Source organism: Mustelus asterias, chromosome 7, assembly GCF_964213995.1.
Source record: "Mustelus asterias chromosome 7, sMusAst1.hap1.1, whole genome shotgun sequence".
Classification (NCBI taxonomy): domain Eukaryota; kingdom Metazoa; phylum Chordata; class Chondrichthyes; order Carcharhiniformes; family Triakidae; genus Mustelus; species Mustelus asterias.
The window spans coordinates 44,804,164-44,824,809 of NC_135807.1; the positions used below are offsets into that span (position 1 = coordinate 44,804,164).

Below are 20,646 nucleotides of genomic sequence, written 5' to 3' on the forward strand. Positions count from 1 at the left end.
ACAAGAGTAGATCACAGGTTGCAATTTCTGTGATGAGAAACCTACTCAAAGCCTTTCTACCTCCAACAAGGCACAAATTGGATGTGTAATGGAACACTCTCCAATTATCTGGATGCAACATTCAGAAAGTTCAGCATAATCCAGGATAAAGCAGCCTGCTGGATTAGCGACCAGTCCACTCCTATAAGCATTTAGTCCTTCCACCACCAGAAAGTCATGGCTGCAGTATGTATCCACCAGATACACTGTAACAACTCTCTAAGGCTTCTTCAGCAGCACTTCCCAAATCAGTAACGTCTACCTCGAAGGATGAGGACAGCAGGCATTTAGGAGTACCACTGCTTCCAAGTTCCTTAATCGTTACTTCCCTACCTAATAGCTCTATCGGAGCACCTTAACATGGATTGCAGCAGCCAAAGGAGGCTGCACACCACAACCTTCTTTGGGACAATTATGGATAGGCATTAAATGCTGGCCTTGTTAGCAGCACCTCCATCCCAGGGATCAATCACAAATGCTTAAAAGGAAGAATTAGGTGTCATCCTAGATTATCACAAAGTACAGAAATGAGCATCTTCAGGTTCCCATGCAAAGAGATTATCATTCACCAATTCGCTCAACACAGTTGGAAGTGAACAGGCTCAATATTTATATTCATGATTCAAACAGTTGAAGTATATTTTTGGAAATAACTCCTGATCGCAATATTCTTAATTTGTAGACATTCTGTTACAACATTGAAAATGGGAAGGAAAGATGCCAGCACCTCAAAAATCCCAATCGATCACTACCGGAAACAAATAGGTATAACTTTTAATCCTTTAAATGTTAAATCATATTGCAGATTGTGAAATAACTATGCAAGTTATAACGGTATTCATTTTATAAAAATAACACTTTGCTGAAGGAATAGTCCAGGCATTCTTGAGAATTCATTAAAAAATTACACAGATTTATTTTAAACATTATTTACAACAACTTAAGACTTTAGACCAGACTTCATTTGGAATAGTCACTTTACAGTTTAGTTTCCTCATTGGGGGAGGCGATGGCATTGTGGTAATGTCACGGACCAAAGGCCATGACTGGAGACATAGAACATAGAACAGTACAGCACAGAACAGGCCCTTCGGCCCACGATGTTGTGCCGCGCTTTATCTGAAACCAAGATCAAGCTATCCCACTCCCCATCATCCTGGTGTGCTCCATGTGCCTATCCAATAACCGCTTAAATGTTCCTAAAGTGTCTGACTCCACTATCACTGCAGGCAGTCCATTCCACACCCCAACCACTCTCTGCGTAAAGAACCTACCTCTGATATCCTTCCTATATCTCCCACCATGAACCCTATAGTTATGCCCCCTTGTAATAGCTCCATCCACCCGAGGAAATAGTCTTTGAACGTTCACTCTATCTATCCCCTTCATCATTTTATAAACCTCTATTAAGTCTCCCCTCAGCCTCCTCCGCTCCAGAGAGAACAGCCCCAGCTCCCTCAACCTTTCCTCATAAGACCTACCCTCCAAACCAGGCAGCATCCTGGTAAATCTCCTCTGCACTCTTTCCAGCACTTCCACATCCTTCTTATAGTGAGGTGACCAGAACTGCACACAATATTCCAAATGTGGTCTCACCAAGGCCCTGTACAGTTGCAGCATAACCCCACGGCTCTTAAACTCCAACCCCCTGTTAATAAAAGCTAACTCACTATAGGCCTTCTTCACAGCTCTATCCACTTGAGTGGCAACCTTTAGAGATCTGTGGATATGGACCCCAAGATCTCTCTGTTCCTCCACAGTCTTCAGAACCCTACCTTTGACCCTATAATCCACATTTAAATTAGTCCTACCAAAATGAATCACCTCACATTTATCACCAGAATTTTGGCTTTCATAGGAGCTTTAATTGCCTTAATAGCTTGTGGCTTTTCCATAGCCAATGGCCTTCAAAAATAGCCCCAAAGTGGGACCACGCAGGCAAGCTGACATGTCAGCCAGTGATGGGAAATTGTGGTTCCACTTTTGCAACTGTTTCAAAAAGAGGTCTAACATTTGAGGTCAGTGACTCTTCATTAGAACTGAGAGTGCTTATAGATGTAATGGTTTTTAAGCAAGGCAGAAACTCACAAGGGGCAATTGGAGGAAAGAATAAAAAGACCTGTGTTAGTGTGGAAGGCAGGACAAATAGATAACAGTGAGAAGCAGAAAGAGATGGTAATGGAACAGACAAAGAAAGCAAAGAAGTCTCAAGAGGAGGTGTAAATGGGAAAAACACGACTGCCACCAACAGCTGCCATCCAACAAAAGATGCAGCAGTTGTGATGTGAAATTGTTGAATTCAGTGTTGAGTCCAGAAGGGTGTAAAATGCCTCATTGAAAGGCATTCTGTGGAGGCTGAGACCACATTTTTCTATGACCAAGTTTTTGTGCCTTATTGTGTTGCGAAGAAGGGAGCAATTTTTCCAAATGCTTGGCTTCACTACCGAGTGGCATTGCCATATGGTGAATAGTATGTAGTCATACCGTAATTAATGGCAGTGAATGCAACTTGTGCAGATCATCATGCTGCTGTTTCTTTAGTGAAGCCCATGGTTCTCAATTAATAACTATCTTCCTTGGTAAGCGGGAACTCTCTGCCACCTATATCCTATGCCACATTATGTCCTCTCTGACTCCCTGTTAGTTGATTTTCCAATGAATCTGGGGTTTTTCCAACTTGGTTTAAATCTCTACGCAGATGGAGTTGACATAACTAGATTAGCAGTGGAAAACTCATAATTCTTCATACTGGTAAACTATGAGCTTTCATCTGGTTCAATTCCAGCATTATCCTTGGGATTTCTAAAACTTGGCTGTTGATTACCTGTATTTAAGAGTATCTGAGCTTGGGATGTCGGAAGTGACCCTACAGTGAGAGAATGTGCACTTCACATCTGGCGAACAGAGACTTCACTCACATGAATTTCTCAATAGTTTAGCTTGGATGTACTTAAACACAGCTTGATTTCCCAGCATTTCTTCCTTTCCGACATTTCAACTAATACCTTGCCTGATTTTCAGTTTGTTCCTAATACAATTCCTACCCATTTCACCCATCTCTCCCCTACAGAACTATATTGCCTCCATGTCTCCCAATAGAACTGAGTTTAAATCCTTGTCCTCATTCACTGCTTCTCAGATTGTGAACATAGAAGCTTATGGAGGATTAAACCTGCACCATCCGTGGTTGTAGTGCAATGTTTCATATCTCCACTTAACTTCTGTTTACTTTTGTTGATATTATGTCTATTTGTATATTTTTATATTTGTGAGTGCTCATACAGCAAACAAGATTGTTTAAGCACATTGTCTGCTATGCCAGCATACTAGGAGTAGTTTACTGACGCGGATTGAGAATTGGTTAACAGACAGAAAACAGAGAAGAGGAATAAATGGATCATTCTTAGTCTGTGACTGATGGAGCACTGCAAGAATCAGTGCTTAGGCCCCAGCTATTCAAAGTCTGTATCAATGATTTGAATGTGGGGACTAAAGGTAATATTTCCAAGTTTGCAGATGACACAAAATTAGGTGCGAGTGTGAGGAGGCTGAATAGATGCTTCAAGGGGATTTGGAGAGGCTAAGCGATTGGACAAAAATTTGGAAGATGGATTACAATGTGAAGAAATGTGAGGTTATCTACGTTTGTAGGAGGAAAGAAAGACAGAGTTTTTTTTAAATGGTGAGAGGCTGGAAATTGTAGAACTTCAAAGGTGTCCTCACTCATGGGAAAGCTGACATGGAGATACAGCAAGCGATTGAGAAGGCACATGGTGTGTTAGCCTTTATTACAAGAGTATTTGAGTACAGGAGTAGAAATGTCTTACTGCAATTATATAAGGCCTTGGTGAGACCTCAAGAGTACTGTTTTAAAGTTTAGTTATTAGTGCCACAAGTAGTCTTACGTTGGCACTGCAATGAAATTACTGTGAAAATCCCCTGGTCGCCACACTCCGATGCCTGTTCGGGTACACTGAGGGAGAATTTAGCATGGCCAATGCACTTAATCATCACGTCTTTCAGACTGTGGGAGGAAACCAGAGCAAACTCATGTAGGCACGGGGAGAATGTGCAGACTCTGCACAGACAGTTACCAAGCCGGGGATTAAACCCAGCTGTGAGGCAGCAGTGCTAGCCACCGTGCCACTCTGTGTGCAGGTTTGGTCCCCTTACCTAAGTAAAGCTCTACTTTCTCTAGGGAGTGCAACAAAGGTTTACTAAATGAATTCCAGGGAGGGAGCGATTGTCCAATGAGGAACAACTAAATAGCCTTTATTCTCTGGAGTTTAAAAGAATGAGAGGTGATCTCATTCAAATGTACAAAATTCTCACAGGTCTAGACAGGGTAGATACAGGAAGGAAGTTTCCCTCCGGCTGGGGGTTCTAGAACCAGGGGCACAATCTCAGAATAAGGGGCAGGTCATTTAATACTGAGATGAATCTTTGGAATTCTCAGCCCCAGAGGGCTATGAAGGCTCTCATTGAGTACGTTCAAAACTGAGATTGATAGATTTCTACCTTTTAAAAACATCAAGGGATACTATCTAACAGGAAGCAGAGAGTTGGGATAAATGGGTGCTTTTCTGGTTGGCAGTTGGTGACCAGTGGCGTGCCGCAGGGATCGGTGCTAGGGCCTCAATTGTTTACCATTTACATAGATGATCTGGAGGAGGGGACTGAATGTAGGGTATTCAAGTTTGCTGATGACACAAAGGTGAGTGGGAAAGCGAATTGCGTGGAGGATGCGGAAAGTCTGCAGAGAGATTTGGATAGGCTGAGCGAGTGGGCGAGGATCTGGCAGATGGAATATAACGTTAGCAAATGTGAGGTTATCCACTTTGGAAGAAATAATAGTAAATTGGAATATTATTTAAATGGAGAAAAATTACATTGTGCGACTGTGCAGAGGGACCTGGGGGTCCTTGTGCACGAATCGCAAAAACTCAGTCTGCAGGTGCAGCAGGTGATCAAGAAGGCGAATGGAATGTTGGCCTTTATCGCGAGGGGGATAGAATATAAAAGCAGGGAGGTCTTGCTGCAACTGTACAAGGCACTGGTGAGGCCGCAACTGGAGTACTGTGTGCAGTTTTGGTCCCCTTATTTGCGAAAGGATATATTGGCCTTGGAGGGAGTGCAGAGAAGGTTCACCAGGTTGATACCGGAGATGAGGGGTGTAGCTTATGAGGAGAGATTAAACAGATTGGGTCTGTACTCGTTGGAGTTTAGAAGGATGAGGGGTGATCTTATAGAGACATATAAGATAATGAAGGGGTTGGATAGGGTAGATGTGGAGAGATTCTTTCCACTTAGAAAGGAAACCAGAACTAGAGGGCACAGCCTCAAAATAAGGGGAGGGCGGTTCAGAACAGAGTTGAGGGGGAACTTCTTCTCTCAGAGGGTAGTGAATCTCTGGAATTCTCTGCCCATTGAAGTGGTGGAGGCTTCCTCGTTGAATATGTTTAAATCACGAGTAGATAGTTTTCTGATCGATAAGGGAATTAGGGGTTATGGGGAGCAGGCGGGTAAGTGGAACTGATTCGCTTCAGATCAGCCATGATCTTGTTGAATGGCGGGGCAGGCTCGAAGGGCCAGATGGCCTACTCCTGCTCCTATTTCTTATGTTCTTATGTTCTTATACGCAGGTAGTGCAGGAAAATGGTGTTGAAGTAGATCAGCCATAATCTAGTTAAATGATGGAGTGGTTTGAAGGGCTGACTGGCCTACTCCTACTCCCATTTCTTATGCTCTTATGTACTTCAGGTGTAAGATGCGAATGAAACTATAATCATAACTTTTTTCTTGATAATCCTGTTGTGTAACTTCTTCCTATTTTTGCATCTGGGCTGAATGACAGCTGTTTACTTTTGTTACTGCATGTCACATAATTGATAACAAATTTACTGTAACAAAATTAACCAGAAGCAATTCTTACTAAAATATATAAAATAATGAATATACTGTTAATACGCCTGTCATATTTTCTTCCTATTACATTTTGCTGTTCTAATGTGATAGTTTATCACAGTAACTGGAGCTATGCAAGAGCCATCAGATGCAGAGCATGCATAACAAACTTAAATGATCTCCGTCACCTAAATGATTGTGTTTACTCATTTAGAATAACAAATGAGTCTGATAAATACAGGCCAATCAGTCTAACATTAATGTTGGGAAAGCTACTAGACACCATTGTCAAGGACAAAATTAATTCTCACTGGGAGAAGAATGGGTTAATAAGAAACAGCCAGCATGGTTTTATTAAGGACAAATTGTGCCTGACTAATCTGATTGAGTTATTTGATGAAGTAACAGAGAGGGTTGGTGGGGACAATGCCGGACAAGTTGTATTTATGAAGTTTCAAAAGGTATATGATAAAGTACCACATCCCATAGATGAACATAGATGCACATGCTATTAGAAGGACAGCATCAACAATGTTTGTGTGTGTATAATATATGTATATATATTTGACTTGGGTACAGGGCGTATAATTTGGAATTACGTTGCAATTTAGTGTACGATACAAAACTTGGAAACATAGTAAATAGTGAGAAGAGAGACAGCAAACTTCAGGAGGACATAGACTGGTGAAATGGACATGCACATGGAGCGATCAGAATTCCATGTTCTAAGGAATATGAAGTGCACTGGTATCCACATGCCAAAATCAAAATTAATACTAACAAAGATTCAAAGTGACCTTCTAGAGCTCCTTCAACCCACAAGTAAATCTGTTAATTCTATGGTTTTGAAATACTGATGTGCATTACTTTACATATGGCTACTTCAGTGCCATTTGCTAATTTATGCATCTAATTTACAATGTTATGGGCCCCTGAATCCTTCCACACGATTTGGTATCTCCAAATGCCAAAATCCGCAGAATCCTTTCCTGCAGATCAATGATAAAGCAAATAGCCAATGACCAATTCTCAAGAAATTTCAATGTGCAAAATTTATAATCACATTGCTATTTAGATTGCTTCATTTTTAAAAATCTAGTTTCCAATTTTCTCTTGCGTTTGACGGTTTTCCTTCTTTTCATAAGACCATAAGAAATAGGAACAGGAATAGGCCATTCGGCCCCTCGAACCTGCTCAGCCATTCAATAGGATCATGGCTGACCTGACATTCCTCGCATGCACTTTCCTGCCCTTTCCCCATAACCTTTGATTCCCTCAAGAATATATCTATCTCAACCTTAAATATACACAGGGACTCTGCCCCCACAGTTCTCTGCGGCAAGGAATTCCAAAGGTTTTCAACCCTCAGAGAAGAAATTGCCCTCATCTAAGTCTTAAATTGGTACTCCTTTATTCTAAGACTACCCTCTGGTCCTAGACTCTTCCATGAGGGGAAACATTCTCTCAGCATTTACCCTGTCAAACCCCTTAAGAATCCTATATGTTTTAGTGAGATCACCCTCATTCTTATTGTATTTATGTACAGTTGCACTTTAAATGTCAAGGTGCGACATGCAGTGTTTCCTTCAGAATGAGTTATTCCTTTAAGGAGTCTAATTCTGGAGGATTATGATCTCCCTTCACCAAAACAAGTGTGCATCAAATTCAAAGTAAAGTGATCCTACAAAGGTATCGTTTGCTAACTTCAAAATTATTCCCTGCAACTAACTGACCAACTGACAACTGACGAATGATACAACATTTTCTTGGCTTTCCTTGTTTCCAGTCAGTGATGTTAAGCTCCTTCTCATTTTCTACAAGATAGATTTTTCATTCAGATACTTTAGAGGGGTCTGTTTCATTACTACTTCCTCCATCCATTCTCCATTTTTTAAAAAGCGTTATCTTGTTTCATTGCGACATTTCCACCTCCGATCTAAATACTCAGTAATAGTTACTCCGTTTTAGGATAGTCCCAATCACTGATTCAGCTTGAATGACCGATACTTATTTTAAAATATGTACCTCCCCTTCCAAATTCCCACTGTTGAAAAACCTTATATATCCACTCTACCAAACTGCGCACATTTAAAAGATGTTCCTTTACCTCTATTCCACAAACCGCAGTTTTCCATCTAATCTAACCCTTTCTGCACAGAGGGGAAGTAATTTTAAGGTGAAGTGTTTGCTGTCTGGTTAGGTTTTGTACTTCTTCAATACTTCCATTAGGGCATGAATCTTTCAGTGAAAGTATACAAAGCAAAATGACATTATGCAACAACGGATATACACAGTTGATATTAGCCAGCCGCAATTCTCCTCAGCCATTGTGTACACCAGACAGAAGGAAATTTGGCTCCGTAGCTCCTCCTCCAAAGAAAACAAATTCTACTTCAGCTCCTGCAAAGCAGCATTAATTAGATTTGCTTACCTCTGCAATTTAATAATTGTTCTTTGTTTACAAAATGGGCACATGTAGAAACATAAACATAAAGGCATGATTGGATATTTAATCCCATCGCCCCCACCTCCTCCCAACCCCTCTAATTTTCTCTCCTCCAGCCCTGCAGGTGGTGACTAGTGGCATTATACGGTTCCATTAGTACCGGCAGTCTTCTGGTGATCATCCAAGTTGGTATTCTTCTGACGTGAGTTTAGACAGTGAGTGCCGACAGGCTATTCCATAGGAACTATTGCCGCAGAGCCTGATCCTTTCCTAGTGCAACATCCAAGCACACACAATCCAGCAGGCGCCACTGAGTAGCAGTCAGGAGCTAGAACACGGGCTAGTTTTCTTTCGGGCATGGGACACTGAAACCAATTACAACCACCACCATCATTGCCGTGATTGGATTACATAATTTGCTCTTAGGCTATTTAATGTCGGCTGCATGAATTAAAAACTGATGAATTAGATGTTGAGAAGGTTGGTTTGTGCAGTGAATCTAAGAATTAGGATCTGATTAGCTGGCTCTTGCATTATGATTTATAATACTGTTGTGCCTTTATTAATTTTATATAGGTGTATTTTGTGAGTAATGGAGCAAGATTAACCAAATAAATAATGTATATTCCTGCCAAGTGCAGGAAGGTGGGATTAGAAAGGGCACCTGGGTGTCCTCGTGCTGGCAGGGATAGGATAGGCCGAAAGGCCTCCTTCTGTGCTGTAACTTTTCTATGGTTGCAAAACAACATGCAGTTTGTGCTACATTACTGTGGATTTTAATTTTTAAAAGTCGTTATTTAACAGAATCCACCATTACTTATGTCATTAACATGAATTAATTCATAGTGTGTGTACAATTTGTTTGCTAATTCATATTAATTCAAATTGAAATCAATTAAAATATCTAAAGAGCCTTCCTCTTTGTTTCATTTGACAAGCTGTTGCTCATACAGAATTTTATTATTGAAAGTTGCAATGACTTGAGCTTGAACTGCAAAAATAGTGTAGCATTATCGCATTTATGTTCCATCTTATATGCAGACGTGATAATTTTCTTCTGAGATTTTGTATTTTCTGTGCTTCTGTCCAAAGCAAAGAAAGATTATGACCTTCTATCTTTCCACTTGAGTCATTGCATTGTGCAGAAATACCCTAATCTTTTGGAAAGGTGTACAGCATCTCAGAAATAAATTTACCCTAGAGAAAGAGAATGCTAAGTGAGTTTCATTGTTTTTAGTTGAATACAGTTTACGTGCTATATTCACAAATTAAGCACGAATTAAACAGAAATTTTTTTTGAATCTTCGGGAAAGCTAAAAGTAGCAAACTCATTAAAAAAAAAGTGATTAAAGCTGCCATTAACTATTTCCCTCTTGACTTTTCATTAAGGATTAGATTTTCCTCCATATGCAAGGAAACATTTTAATAAACTGTTTGGTGAAAGAATGTTTCCTTAGCTTTACACACTGAAGGTAATATTCTTGTAAATGTCCCACAATCGTGAATGTGTGTTATGTTTATCATTATGATTTCTGGATTCCAAAGGCATCAAGGGGTAGGGGAGAGTGCAGGAGTAATGGCTTTGAGATAGAGAATCAGCCACAATTATATTGAATGGTGGAGCAGGCTCGAAGAGCTGAATGGCCTGCTCTTGCTCCTATTTTCTATGTTTACAATGTCAGGTGTGTAAAGGAGATTAAATAGAAGGAAACTATTTCCTCTGATGGGGGAGTGCAGAATAAGGAGGCACAACCTTAAAATTAGCAATGGGGATAAGGCGGGAAAGTGGAGTTGAGGATTGTTTCAGATCAAGTCATGATCTCACTGAATGGCGGCGCAGACTCTATCGGCCGAATGGCTTACTTCTGCTCCTACATCTTATGATTCCACAGAGTTCTGTACACTGGCCTCAGTTTTTCAGCATAATTATTAATAACTTGTTGAAGAAATGGAGAGTCGCCTATCCAAGTTCATAGGTGACAGTAAGGAGACACTGTAAGGGATCGGAACAGTAAATTGTGTAAATGGGAGAGAAAAATTTCAAAGAGCATATACTGACTAAATTAGTGAGAAAAGCTATGGTAGATGGAATTCAATGTAGAGAAATATTAGGTCACTTACTTTGGATTCAAGAAGGATAAATCAGAATATTTTCTTAATGATGATTAACCAGGAGCTGTGGTGGAGAAAATAAATTTAAGTATTGATGCACAGAGATTACTGAAAACTTGTACATAAAAGTAATCTAAAAGGCTAAGGAAATTTTTGCCTTTACATCAAGGGGGTTGGGATTCAAAAGTGGACAACTGACAGTAGACCAGGCCCTAACTAGAGTATTATGTTCAGTTTGGACACTGAACCTCAGGATAGATACATTGGCCAGAATTTTCTGGCTGTTCTTGCCAGTCCTACTGACAGTGAACTCTTGTCACGGATTTCCCTGTGGTGGGGGGGGGATTGCATGCAATGGGAAACCCTGTTGTCTGTGGCGGGATGTTCTGATCTCACTGCCGGCAAATGGCGGGCCCTCTCCTCTGCCGTAAAACACGTTGTTGGGAGGGGGGCATGAGGCGTGGACAGTCCCACCCAGTGATTTTAGAAGGAACATTCTGTAGATTCATCGGAATGCCTCCAGTGCTTGAAGAATTAGTATATGAAGATAGATGCATAAAGGTGGCTTGAATGTCCTTGAATTTGGAACATTAAGGAGTGATCGAATTAAGGCATTTAAAATGATGAAAGTATTTGATAGGATAGATACAGAGGGCCAAATTCTCCCAGCTCACTCATGGCGAGTTTGGTGGTGGGTGAGCGCAGAGAATCTGATGAGAAGCAAAAAGTCAGAAACCTGCCGGTGTAAAATCATGTTGCAATTCTCCCAATAGCAGGCTAATGACGGGTCACTCTTCCTGCTGGCAGGTGGCGGAATAAACACCATTTGTACTTGTTTCCATCTTGTGAATGCTCATTAAAAACAGCTGGTCATTGGAATCCCATCAGGCATTCCAACCTTGCATCACTCCAGCGGAAAATCATGCCAGCGCCAACCTCGATTGATAAAGGCTGGCATACACAAGAAGGCCCTCCATTCACCAGAGATTTTGAGGTGAGTGCAGCATGCACAGCCTACCTACCATAATGCTGCGCTGCTACTGAAATGCTGTACACCAGCTTGCCAGGGCATTCTGGTTCCTTCCCTCCATCTGCATACCAAACTGATGTTTCATGGACCCTCCTGTGTCACCAATTCTGATATTACTACATCTAGAGTTGGGGATGTCCTTCCACCACCACCAACCCCCTTCCCACGCCCACCCCTAGTGCCACACACTAGTGTCTAACTGGACAACACTGTGGTGCAGGAGTCATGCAATCCCTGCAACAAAGTTTCGAAGTTCAACCGGGAGTGGAGTGCGAGGTGAGGATGGTGGGGATGTACAGACACAGACCAAGGTGGGGCAAGGTGGAAGTAGGGCTGTGCAAGGAAGGGAGTGGGGGTAGGGCAAAAACGAGGGGGCGATGTGGATGGAGGGCTGTGCAAGGAGGGAGTGGGTGAAGGGTGAGGGCTCACAAAAGCAGGCTGAGGGCAAGGAGGTGGATGAAGATGAACAATGGAAATCATAGAAATCATAGAAACCCTACAGTGCAGAAGGAGGCCATTCGGCCCATCGGGTCTGCACCGACCACAATCCCACCCAGTCCCTACCCCCACATATTTACCCGCTAATCCCACTAACCTACGCATCTCAGGACTCTAAGGGGCAATTTTTAACCTGGCCAACCAACCTAACCAGCACATCTTTGGACTGTGGGAGGAAACCGGAGCACCCGGAGGAAACGCATGCAGACACAAGGAGAATGTGCAAACTCCACACAGACAGCGACCCGAGCCGGGAATCGAACCCAGGACCCTGGAGCTGTGAAGCAGCAGTGCTAACCACTGTGCTACCGTGCCGCCCCAAGGCAGAGGGAAAACTGAGGGGAGAGAAGCATGACAAGCTCACAACAAAGGGGTCAAAGGGCCAGCACGTATTACTGGAAGGGAATGCACACAGACTGCGGATTGCGTGGTGAGTGCCTGATAGTGTGGCACATTGGGGATGGTTTGTACCATCACTAAACAGTCGGGCTGCAGTGCTTTGTGAAGGTCACTGTTGTCCATGGTCCTCTTTGGAAACAGGAACTGCATCAGGGCTCCCGTCAAAGTTCAGGGGCGGTTAGACCGATGATGTTGAGATGCCGGCGTTGGACTGGGGTAAGCACAGTAAGAAGTCTCACAACACCAGGTTAAAGTCTTAACAGGTTTATTTGGCAGCACAAGCTTTCGGAGCACTGCCCCTTTTATCAGGTGAGTGGGAGTTGTGATCACAAACAGGGCATATAAAGACACAAACTCAGTTTACAAGATAATAGTTGGAATGCGAATCTTTACAGTTAATCAAATCTTAAAGGTACAGACAATGTGAGTGGAGAGAGGGTTAAGCACAGGTTAAAGAGATGTGTATTGTCTCCAGCCAGGACAGTTAGTGAGATTTTGCAAGCCCAGGCAAGTCGTGGGGGTAACAGAGAGTGCGACATGAACCCAAGGTCCCGGTTGAGGCCGTCCTCATGTGTGCAGAACTTGGCTAATAGTTTCTGCTCAGCGATTCTGTGTTTTCGTGTGTCGCGAAGGCCGTCTTGGAGAACGCTTACCCGAAGATCAGAGGCTGAATGCCCGTGACTGCTGAAGTGTTCCCCGACTGGAAGGGAACACTCTTGCCTGATGATTGTCGAGCGGTGTTGAGTTTGAGTTTGTGTCCATTTGTGTCCTGTTTGTGAACACAACTCCCACTCACCTGATAAAGGGGCAGTGCTCCAAAAGCTTGTGCTGCCAAATAAACCTGTTGGACTTTTAACCTGATGTTGTGAGACTTCTTACTGTTAGACCGAGTCAGAGAGTGCAGACATTCCTGCTGCGAAATAGAAAGGAGTCATAAATAAAAGGAGTCCAGCAGCTAGTCAGAGAAAGGACACAGTGCAGAAGAGCAGCAGCCATACAGCAGGAGCGATCACTGGGAGTGGTGTACCCCAGCTGCAGGGAGAGGCAAGGGCTGTGTACTCCACAGGAAAAATGCACAGCTTGGTGTGCAGGGCTGTCCGACAGTCTGTCCCTGGACATGATGGGTGCTATATTGGGCTGCAGAGGGCATAGTGATGGTCACCTGCAGCCTGTAGATAGGGAACACACAATACATGAGGGGAATATGAAGCTCTCATGGATGTTGGGGTGCGAGAGGGTGAGGCTGGGTGGAGGTGAGGGTAGGGGGAGCCTGTAAGTTATGGTACACACAGCCTGCCAATGAGGTGGCTACAGGTTCCATGTGAGGCATAGGTGCTTCGCTCGATGGGGCGGTGCGGGGGTGGTGGTGGTTGTGCATCAATTCCACCACCACAATGACAGGATCCAGTGTTGGTGGGGAAGGCTGGAGAACAGCAGGTGTCATCTCTACCTGCACTTCATGAGGCTTCAGGTAAATTGGAGACATGTGGACAGTGAGGGAGGGAGAGTTACATGAATCCTCATTCGAGGCTGGAGGTGAGGGATGGAAAGGCGATTGCGTGTGCAGCTCCAGCAGGAGGTAGTGTATGTGGAACAAGGCCAGGGGCAGCATGAGCATGAACAGGAGGCTGAGGAGCAGAGACCAAGACTGCAGAGATGACTGGCAACACCAAGGGTTTATCATCCACAAATCCCTTTTCTACCAATGAATCAGAGACAGTGCAGGGCAAGGCTGAGATTGAGAGTGTGATATGAGTGCGTCAGACTGGTATTTAAATATGACGCTGGGACCTGCGAACCCGTCAGCTGGCGATAGGCAGAAGAATCACTTGCCAATCGTCCAGGAGAGTCAGACAGGAACTTACTGGTGCATAATTAATGAGGTTCCAAGCACAGAATCTGGTGCAGGGTCCTGCCATTCTGGGCGCAGGACAGGCTCGTCTGAACTGCCCACCACTGCACTTAGTCTCAAATGGAAAAATTCCACCCAGGGAACCTATTTTCTTTGGTGAATCCAGAACAAGAGGGCATAATCTAAAAATTTGGGTGATGAAAGATATGCAGGTTAGGTGCATTGGCCATGCTAAATTGCCCCTTAGTGTCTCAGGACATGTAGGTTAGAGGGATTAGCGGGGTAACGTGGAGTTACGGGGATAGGGGCTGGGAGGGATTGTTGTTGTTGCAGACTTGATGGGCTGAATGGCCTCCTTCTGCATTGTAGGGCTTCTATGACCCTATGATTCTAAATCATGAAGCAAAGAGTAATGGAAATCTGGAACAGGTTGCCCCAAAGGCTATGATTGTAGGTCAGCTTTCATTCTCAAGATGACAATTGATTGGACTTGCATTCGATAAGGGTGTCAAATGGTGTGGAATAACGTGGGAAGTGGAGTTGAGGCACAAATCAGCCATGGTGTAATGGAGTGGCTGAATTACTTTCTCCTGTTGCAATGTGCAGATATTGACGGAATAGGAATAAAAGTTGGCAGTTTCTCTTACCATTATCCCACTGCACAGAATATTAGAAGCAATGATGTAGAAAAAGAATAATCAAAATGTCCATAACATAGGGCTAGCGATGCATGGTATTAACTGAGTTCGTTCAGAAATTATACAACACATGCACAGTTTATATCAGTGATTTGCCCTTGCTTATTTATATCATCGCCAAGCCATTGGTAGAATATATTTCTGTCACAACCTATCAGAACGAGAGTAACTTGCAAAGCTCTAGCTCTCAATGTTGATCCTATTTACATTAAAATAATAACTGATCTTGTGTGTACATGGGAGTCAAGATAAATGCTGTTTTCAAGTGAGGAGAACAGGGGCAGGTGGACCAGGGCTCACAGATATCATTCATTTCCCATTTAAGATCATATATTCTATCCTTATTTTGACATACTACTTGGATTTGATTGTTCATTGTTAAATAACAAAATTCAGAGCAAGTTGGGCAGCAGGTTGGCGCAAAGGAGTTTCTCTGCAGTACAGGTTGAGGTACTAGTGGGAATTGTTACGATATCACTGCTGGGTTTATTAAGTGTGAAAAGTTGTGCTGTAGAACTAACTATATCTCTAGCAAAACTATTGCAGTACATCTCCAGCAATGGTATCAACCTATCATAATGAAAAATGGCCCAGGTAAGACCTGCCCTCAAAAAACTGGACAAATCCCATCCAGCCAATTACCACACCATCAGTCTGTTCAACCCCCCAAAAAAACTCAACCATGAGAAAAATGATGAAAACTTTAATTTACAGTGCGATCAAGTGGCATATGATCACCAATGGCCTGCTCATTAATGCTCAGTCTGGCCTTCGTCCGGACCACTCGGCCCCAGACATCATGACATCATTGGTCCAAATATGGAATAAGATGTTGAATTTCAGAGGTGAGGTGAAAGTAATTGATATCAAAGCAACATTTGACCAGCCGTGGCATCAAGAAGCTCGAGCAAATTTATGTCAGTGGGAATTGGGGAATAATTCACCACTGGGTGCAATCATATCTAACAGAAAGGAAGATGGTTGTGGTGGTTGGAGACAAATCATCTCAGCCCCAGGATATCACTGCAGGAGTTCCTTAGGGTAGTGGCCTAGATCCAACCACTGACTGCTGCTTCATCAACAATCTCCCCTCCGTCATAAAGTCAGAGGTGGGAAACAGCCGTGTGGCTGTTCAAGGAGGTGGCTCACCACCACCTTCTCAAAGGCATTGTGGACAGGGAAATAAATACTGGCCTTGCCAGTGAGGCCCACATCCCATGATTAAATAATAAAAAATAAAAATCTGCATTTTGTGTCGAAGGAATTCCACAGAAAATTTATTTTTTGAGAAAGAATTTCAAATATGTTGTGCTGAATTTTCAGAGCGGTTTCAGGATCCAGTACCCAGATGAATTCTGAGTACCAACGCGGCACCTCAGCTGCAAAAAATGCAAATGGCCTAATTGGCCAGACGTGAACTCAGTCCCCAATTAAAGGTGCTGAATTCCTTCAGGAGGCAGGAGCTGCCTGTCAGGCGCTTCACTCATCCAGGCAAGTGGAAAGTATTCCATCGCACTCCTGAATTGTGCCTAGTCGATATGGTGGAGTCACAAGGTGAAGAGAACAGGGATACATGGACAGAGAATATCTCTTGACTTGCTCTTGTAGCCTCTTTGGAGTTGATATTTATTCAAATGTACGGGGTGCTGCAAGGAGCTGGAAGTCTTAAAGCGCATCAAGGTAGATAGATACCCGGGACCTGATGAAATGTATCCCTGGACATTGTGGGAGGCTAGAGAGGAAATTGCGGGTCCCCTAGCAGATATATATGAATCATCAACAGCCACAGGTGAAGTGCCTGAAGATTGGAGGGTAACAAATGTTGTTCCTTTGTTTAAGAAGGGCTGCAGGGAAAAGCCTGGGAACTACAGACCGGTGAGCCTAACGTCTGTAGTGGGTAAGTTGTTGGAAGGTATTCTGAGAGACAGGATCTACAGGCATTTAGAGAGACAAGGACTGATTAGGAACAGTCAGCATGGCTTTTGTGAGTGGAAAATCATGTCTCATGAATTTGATTGAGTTTTTTGAAAGGATTACCAAAAAGATAGATGAGGGCAGTTTAGTCGATGTCGTCTACATGGACATTAACAAGGACTTTGACAAGGTACCGCACGGTAGGTTGTTGCATAAGGCTAAATCTACGGGATCCAGGGTGAGGTAGCCAATTGGATACAAAATTGGCTTGTCCACAGAAGACAGAGGATGGTTGTAGAGTGTTGTTTTTCAAACTGGAGGTCTGTCACCAGCGGTGTGCTTCAAGGATCGGTGCTGGGTCTACTGTTATTTGTTATTTATAATGATTTAGATGAGAATTTAGGAGACAAGGTTAGTAAGTTTGCAGATAACACCAAGATTGGTGGCATAGTGGGCAGTGAAGAAGGTTATCTAGGATTGCAGTGGGGTCTTGATCAATTGGGCTAGTGGGCCGATGAATGGCAGATGGCGTTTAATTTAGGTACATGTGAGGTGATGCATTTTGGTAGATTGAATTGGGGCAGGACTTACTCAGTTAATGGTAGGGCATTGGGGAGATCCAGGAGGACAGGTTCATAGCTCATTGAAAGTGGAGTCACAGGTGGACAAGATGGTGGAAAAGGCACTCTGCATGCTTGGTTTCATTGGTCAGAACATTGAATACAGGAGTTGGGACGTCTTGTTGAAGTTGTACAAGATATTAGTAAGATCACACTTGGAATACTGTGTACAGTTCTGGTCATCCTATTCTAGAAAGGATATTATTAAACTCCAAAGAGTGCAGAAAAGATTTACTAATATGCTGCTGGGACTTGATAGTTTGAGCTATAAGGAGAGACTGGATAGACTGGGACTTTTTTCCCTGGAATATAGGAGGCTTAGGGGTGATCTTATACAGGTCTATAAAATAATGAGGGGCATACATAAGGTAGATAGCTAACGTCTTTCCCCAAAGGTAGGGGAGTCTAAAATTAGAGGGCATAGGTTTAAGGTGAGAGGGGAGAGATACAAAAGAGCCCAGAGGGGCAATTTTTTCACTCAGAGGGTGGTGAGTGTCTGGAACAAGCTGCCAGAGGCAGTAGTAGAGGCAGGGTACAATTTTGTCTTTTAAAAAGCATTTAGACAGCTACATGGGCAAGATGGGTATGATGGGTTATGGGCCAAATGCGGGTAATTGGGACTAGCACTGTGGTTAAAAAAAGGCGGCATGGACAAGTTGGGCCAAATGGCCTGTTTCCGTGCTGTAAACTTCTATGACTCTATAACTAGCACTGGCATAAGTGTAGCTCCTAATTTTGTCCTCCATGGTCATTTCTGCCACATTCAAACTCATGGCTATTTGCTGAGCTGCCTGCTCTAATCAGCAAGGTAGTGGCAGCCCCCAACTGCAACTCATAAGGTATTGAATCAGTCCATGCCTTGTGTATCAAGACCTCGACAGCTTGGGCGAATAAGTGGCAAGTAACATTCATGCCATTGCCAGTCAATGCGTTTCTCCAACAAGAAAGCACCTAAACACCTTCCCTTTACAATTGAAGGTCATTAGCCTCACCAAATCCTCTGCCAGCAATATCCGGGTGGGGGCACCTTAACCAGAGAGTTAACTGAACAAACTTCAAAGAAACTTACTTAAGGGTCTATTACTTGGCAGCAACTGTGTTTCCTGCTCTGTCCACCTCCCCACCCTACCCACTGGTCGTATGAAGATTGTAAACTGTCCCAGAGCCATTGGGACACCAAGATGACCTCAGTTTTTAGATCCTGCCTGCATCAGAACCCAACCCCTTGGTCCTTTGAAAATCAAACCCATTCTATCAATAGATTGTAGAATCAATTTTGGGAGCAAGGCTCTCATCACAGAGTCTCACTCAACCAAATAGTAATTAGAAAAACTGGTTTGGAGCTGAATATACCCAATTCTTGGTCTTTGATATCCCTGTGATTGCCACTTGGGAAAACCAGAATCACAGTAAGCTGAGCACACCGACCTCCAGGCTTGCTTTTTCAATGTTTTCAGTCTGTGACATCCTCTTTTAAAGTTAAAGTTTATTTATTAGTCACAAGTAAGGCTTACATTAACACTGCAATGAAGTTACTGTGAAATTCCCCATTGACTCTCCAGCACCTGTTCGGGTCAATGCACCTAACCAGCACGTCTTTCAGACTGTGGGAGAAAACCGGAACACCCGGAGGAAACCCACAAAGACACAGGAAGAATGTGCAAACTCCAACAGACTGTGACCCAAGCCAGGAATCGAACCCGGGTCTCTGGTGCTGTGAGGCAGCAGTGCTAACCACTGTGCCATTGTGCAGCATTCCATGTGTTCTGTTAGAATACTGTTTATCTTTACTCCTTTCCCTCTGCTGTAGGCATTGACTCACCAAGTTGCGATTTTGCACTTGTGAACCTAAATGGTGAATGTTGGCATGCTGTTCAATCACAGGGAGCATTGAAGCTGGCTCTGATCCTTTTCTTGTCTGCCACCTTACATGTGTGCTTTCAATTACATGTGTGCTTTCAACTGGATGGCAGTCAGCCATGTGAACTCTGTCAATCGTGCCCCCCCTCTCCCCCACAATTTCCCACCCCCCAACATTCTTTCCAATTATACTTAGTCTAGTTGTAGTAACCCTCGCTGTTGCCACTAAAACTGACACTTCCCTGGTGTGGCTCAACCACTCACTGGACAAACTCGCTGGGCCACCTGAGGCACAGGAGATTAAATTTCTAAAGCATCCTTGCAAAGATCAAACGATTGTTCATGCTCTGTGATTATATTGTGCAGTAATATATGATCTATTATGGAATATATTTGCAAGATTAAAGCTTTGAATTTTTTCTCTAATCAAAAGCAATTAAGTATTTGCAGTTAAAAATTAAAACAAAAGTAGAACTAGACACAGCTGAGAGTCCATTTGCAGGTGAAAAGATGGATACTCCTTTGATGCTGTACCAGCTGTGTGTTTGTTGAAAGAACAGTTTACTGAGCTTCTGTGCAACTGTCCACTGATAGTATAATGCAGTCATAAGCAGCTTATGTAGTATTCAGAAATAGCGCTGCATTAATTTTTCAAGCATAAAATGCATATGAGGCATAGTACTGCTGCAGGATGATAATGAAACTAGAATTTTAAAATCTGCAGGGAATAAAGCTCTGAGCCACTGAGATATAAGTGTTCATCAAATAATTTAGAGACATTCACATGTTAATGAACCTGGTCAGCAGTATCAATGAATGTTTGAATTTCTAGTTTTGGTGTTTACCTTAGCTATTTATGTCTGTGTCAAATTTAAATTTTTAGTACCCTCGAGTTTATATCATTTAAAAGAAAGAGTGGAGTTGGAGCAAGTTCAGGTGAAGGTGGAAATCTTGAGCAGCATTTGTTTGCAGTATCTGGGGAGAATGAATACTAAAACATTGCTACAGATCAGAGAGCAAAGGAATGGGAACTTGAATTCTGTTTCTCTGAGCTGGGTACTTGACCTTTATTCTGCTGAAATAATAACCATTCTACTAGATTAAATAGTTACGTTAAGAATTCACCAGGAATCGAGAGTCATTTGGGATTTTCTTTGAAGTTGGTGTTTCTTCAACAACTGCAGAACGTTTTTGCAGAACAACAATTAGAAGTCAGGAACCAAAGGCACAGGTAGGCAACGGGTTTAAGATCTTGCAGTCAGAGTTTCAGGAGC

General features: G+C 43.0%; 1 protein-coding gene across 2 annotated transcripts in view; it reads left to right on the forward strand.

The window, feature by feature from the left end:
• triqk (triple QxxK/R motif containing) overlaps positions 1 to 20,646 on the forward strand; it is an 86,058-nt gene that overhangs the window by 33,189 nt on the left and 32,223 nt on the right. For both annotated transcript variants that reach the window (XM_078215995.1, XM_078215994.1), the window contains exon 3: positions 722 to 804. In XM_078215995.1, the coding sequence (XP_078072121.1) occupies positions 744 to 804 (61 nt within the window). In that variant the 5' untranslated portion in view covers positions 722 to 743. The remainder of the gene's footprint in view (positions 1 to 721; positions 805 to 20,646) is intronic.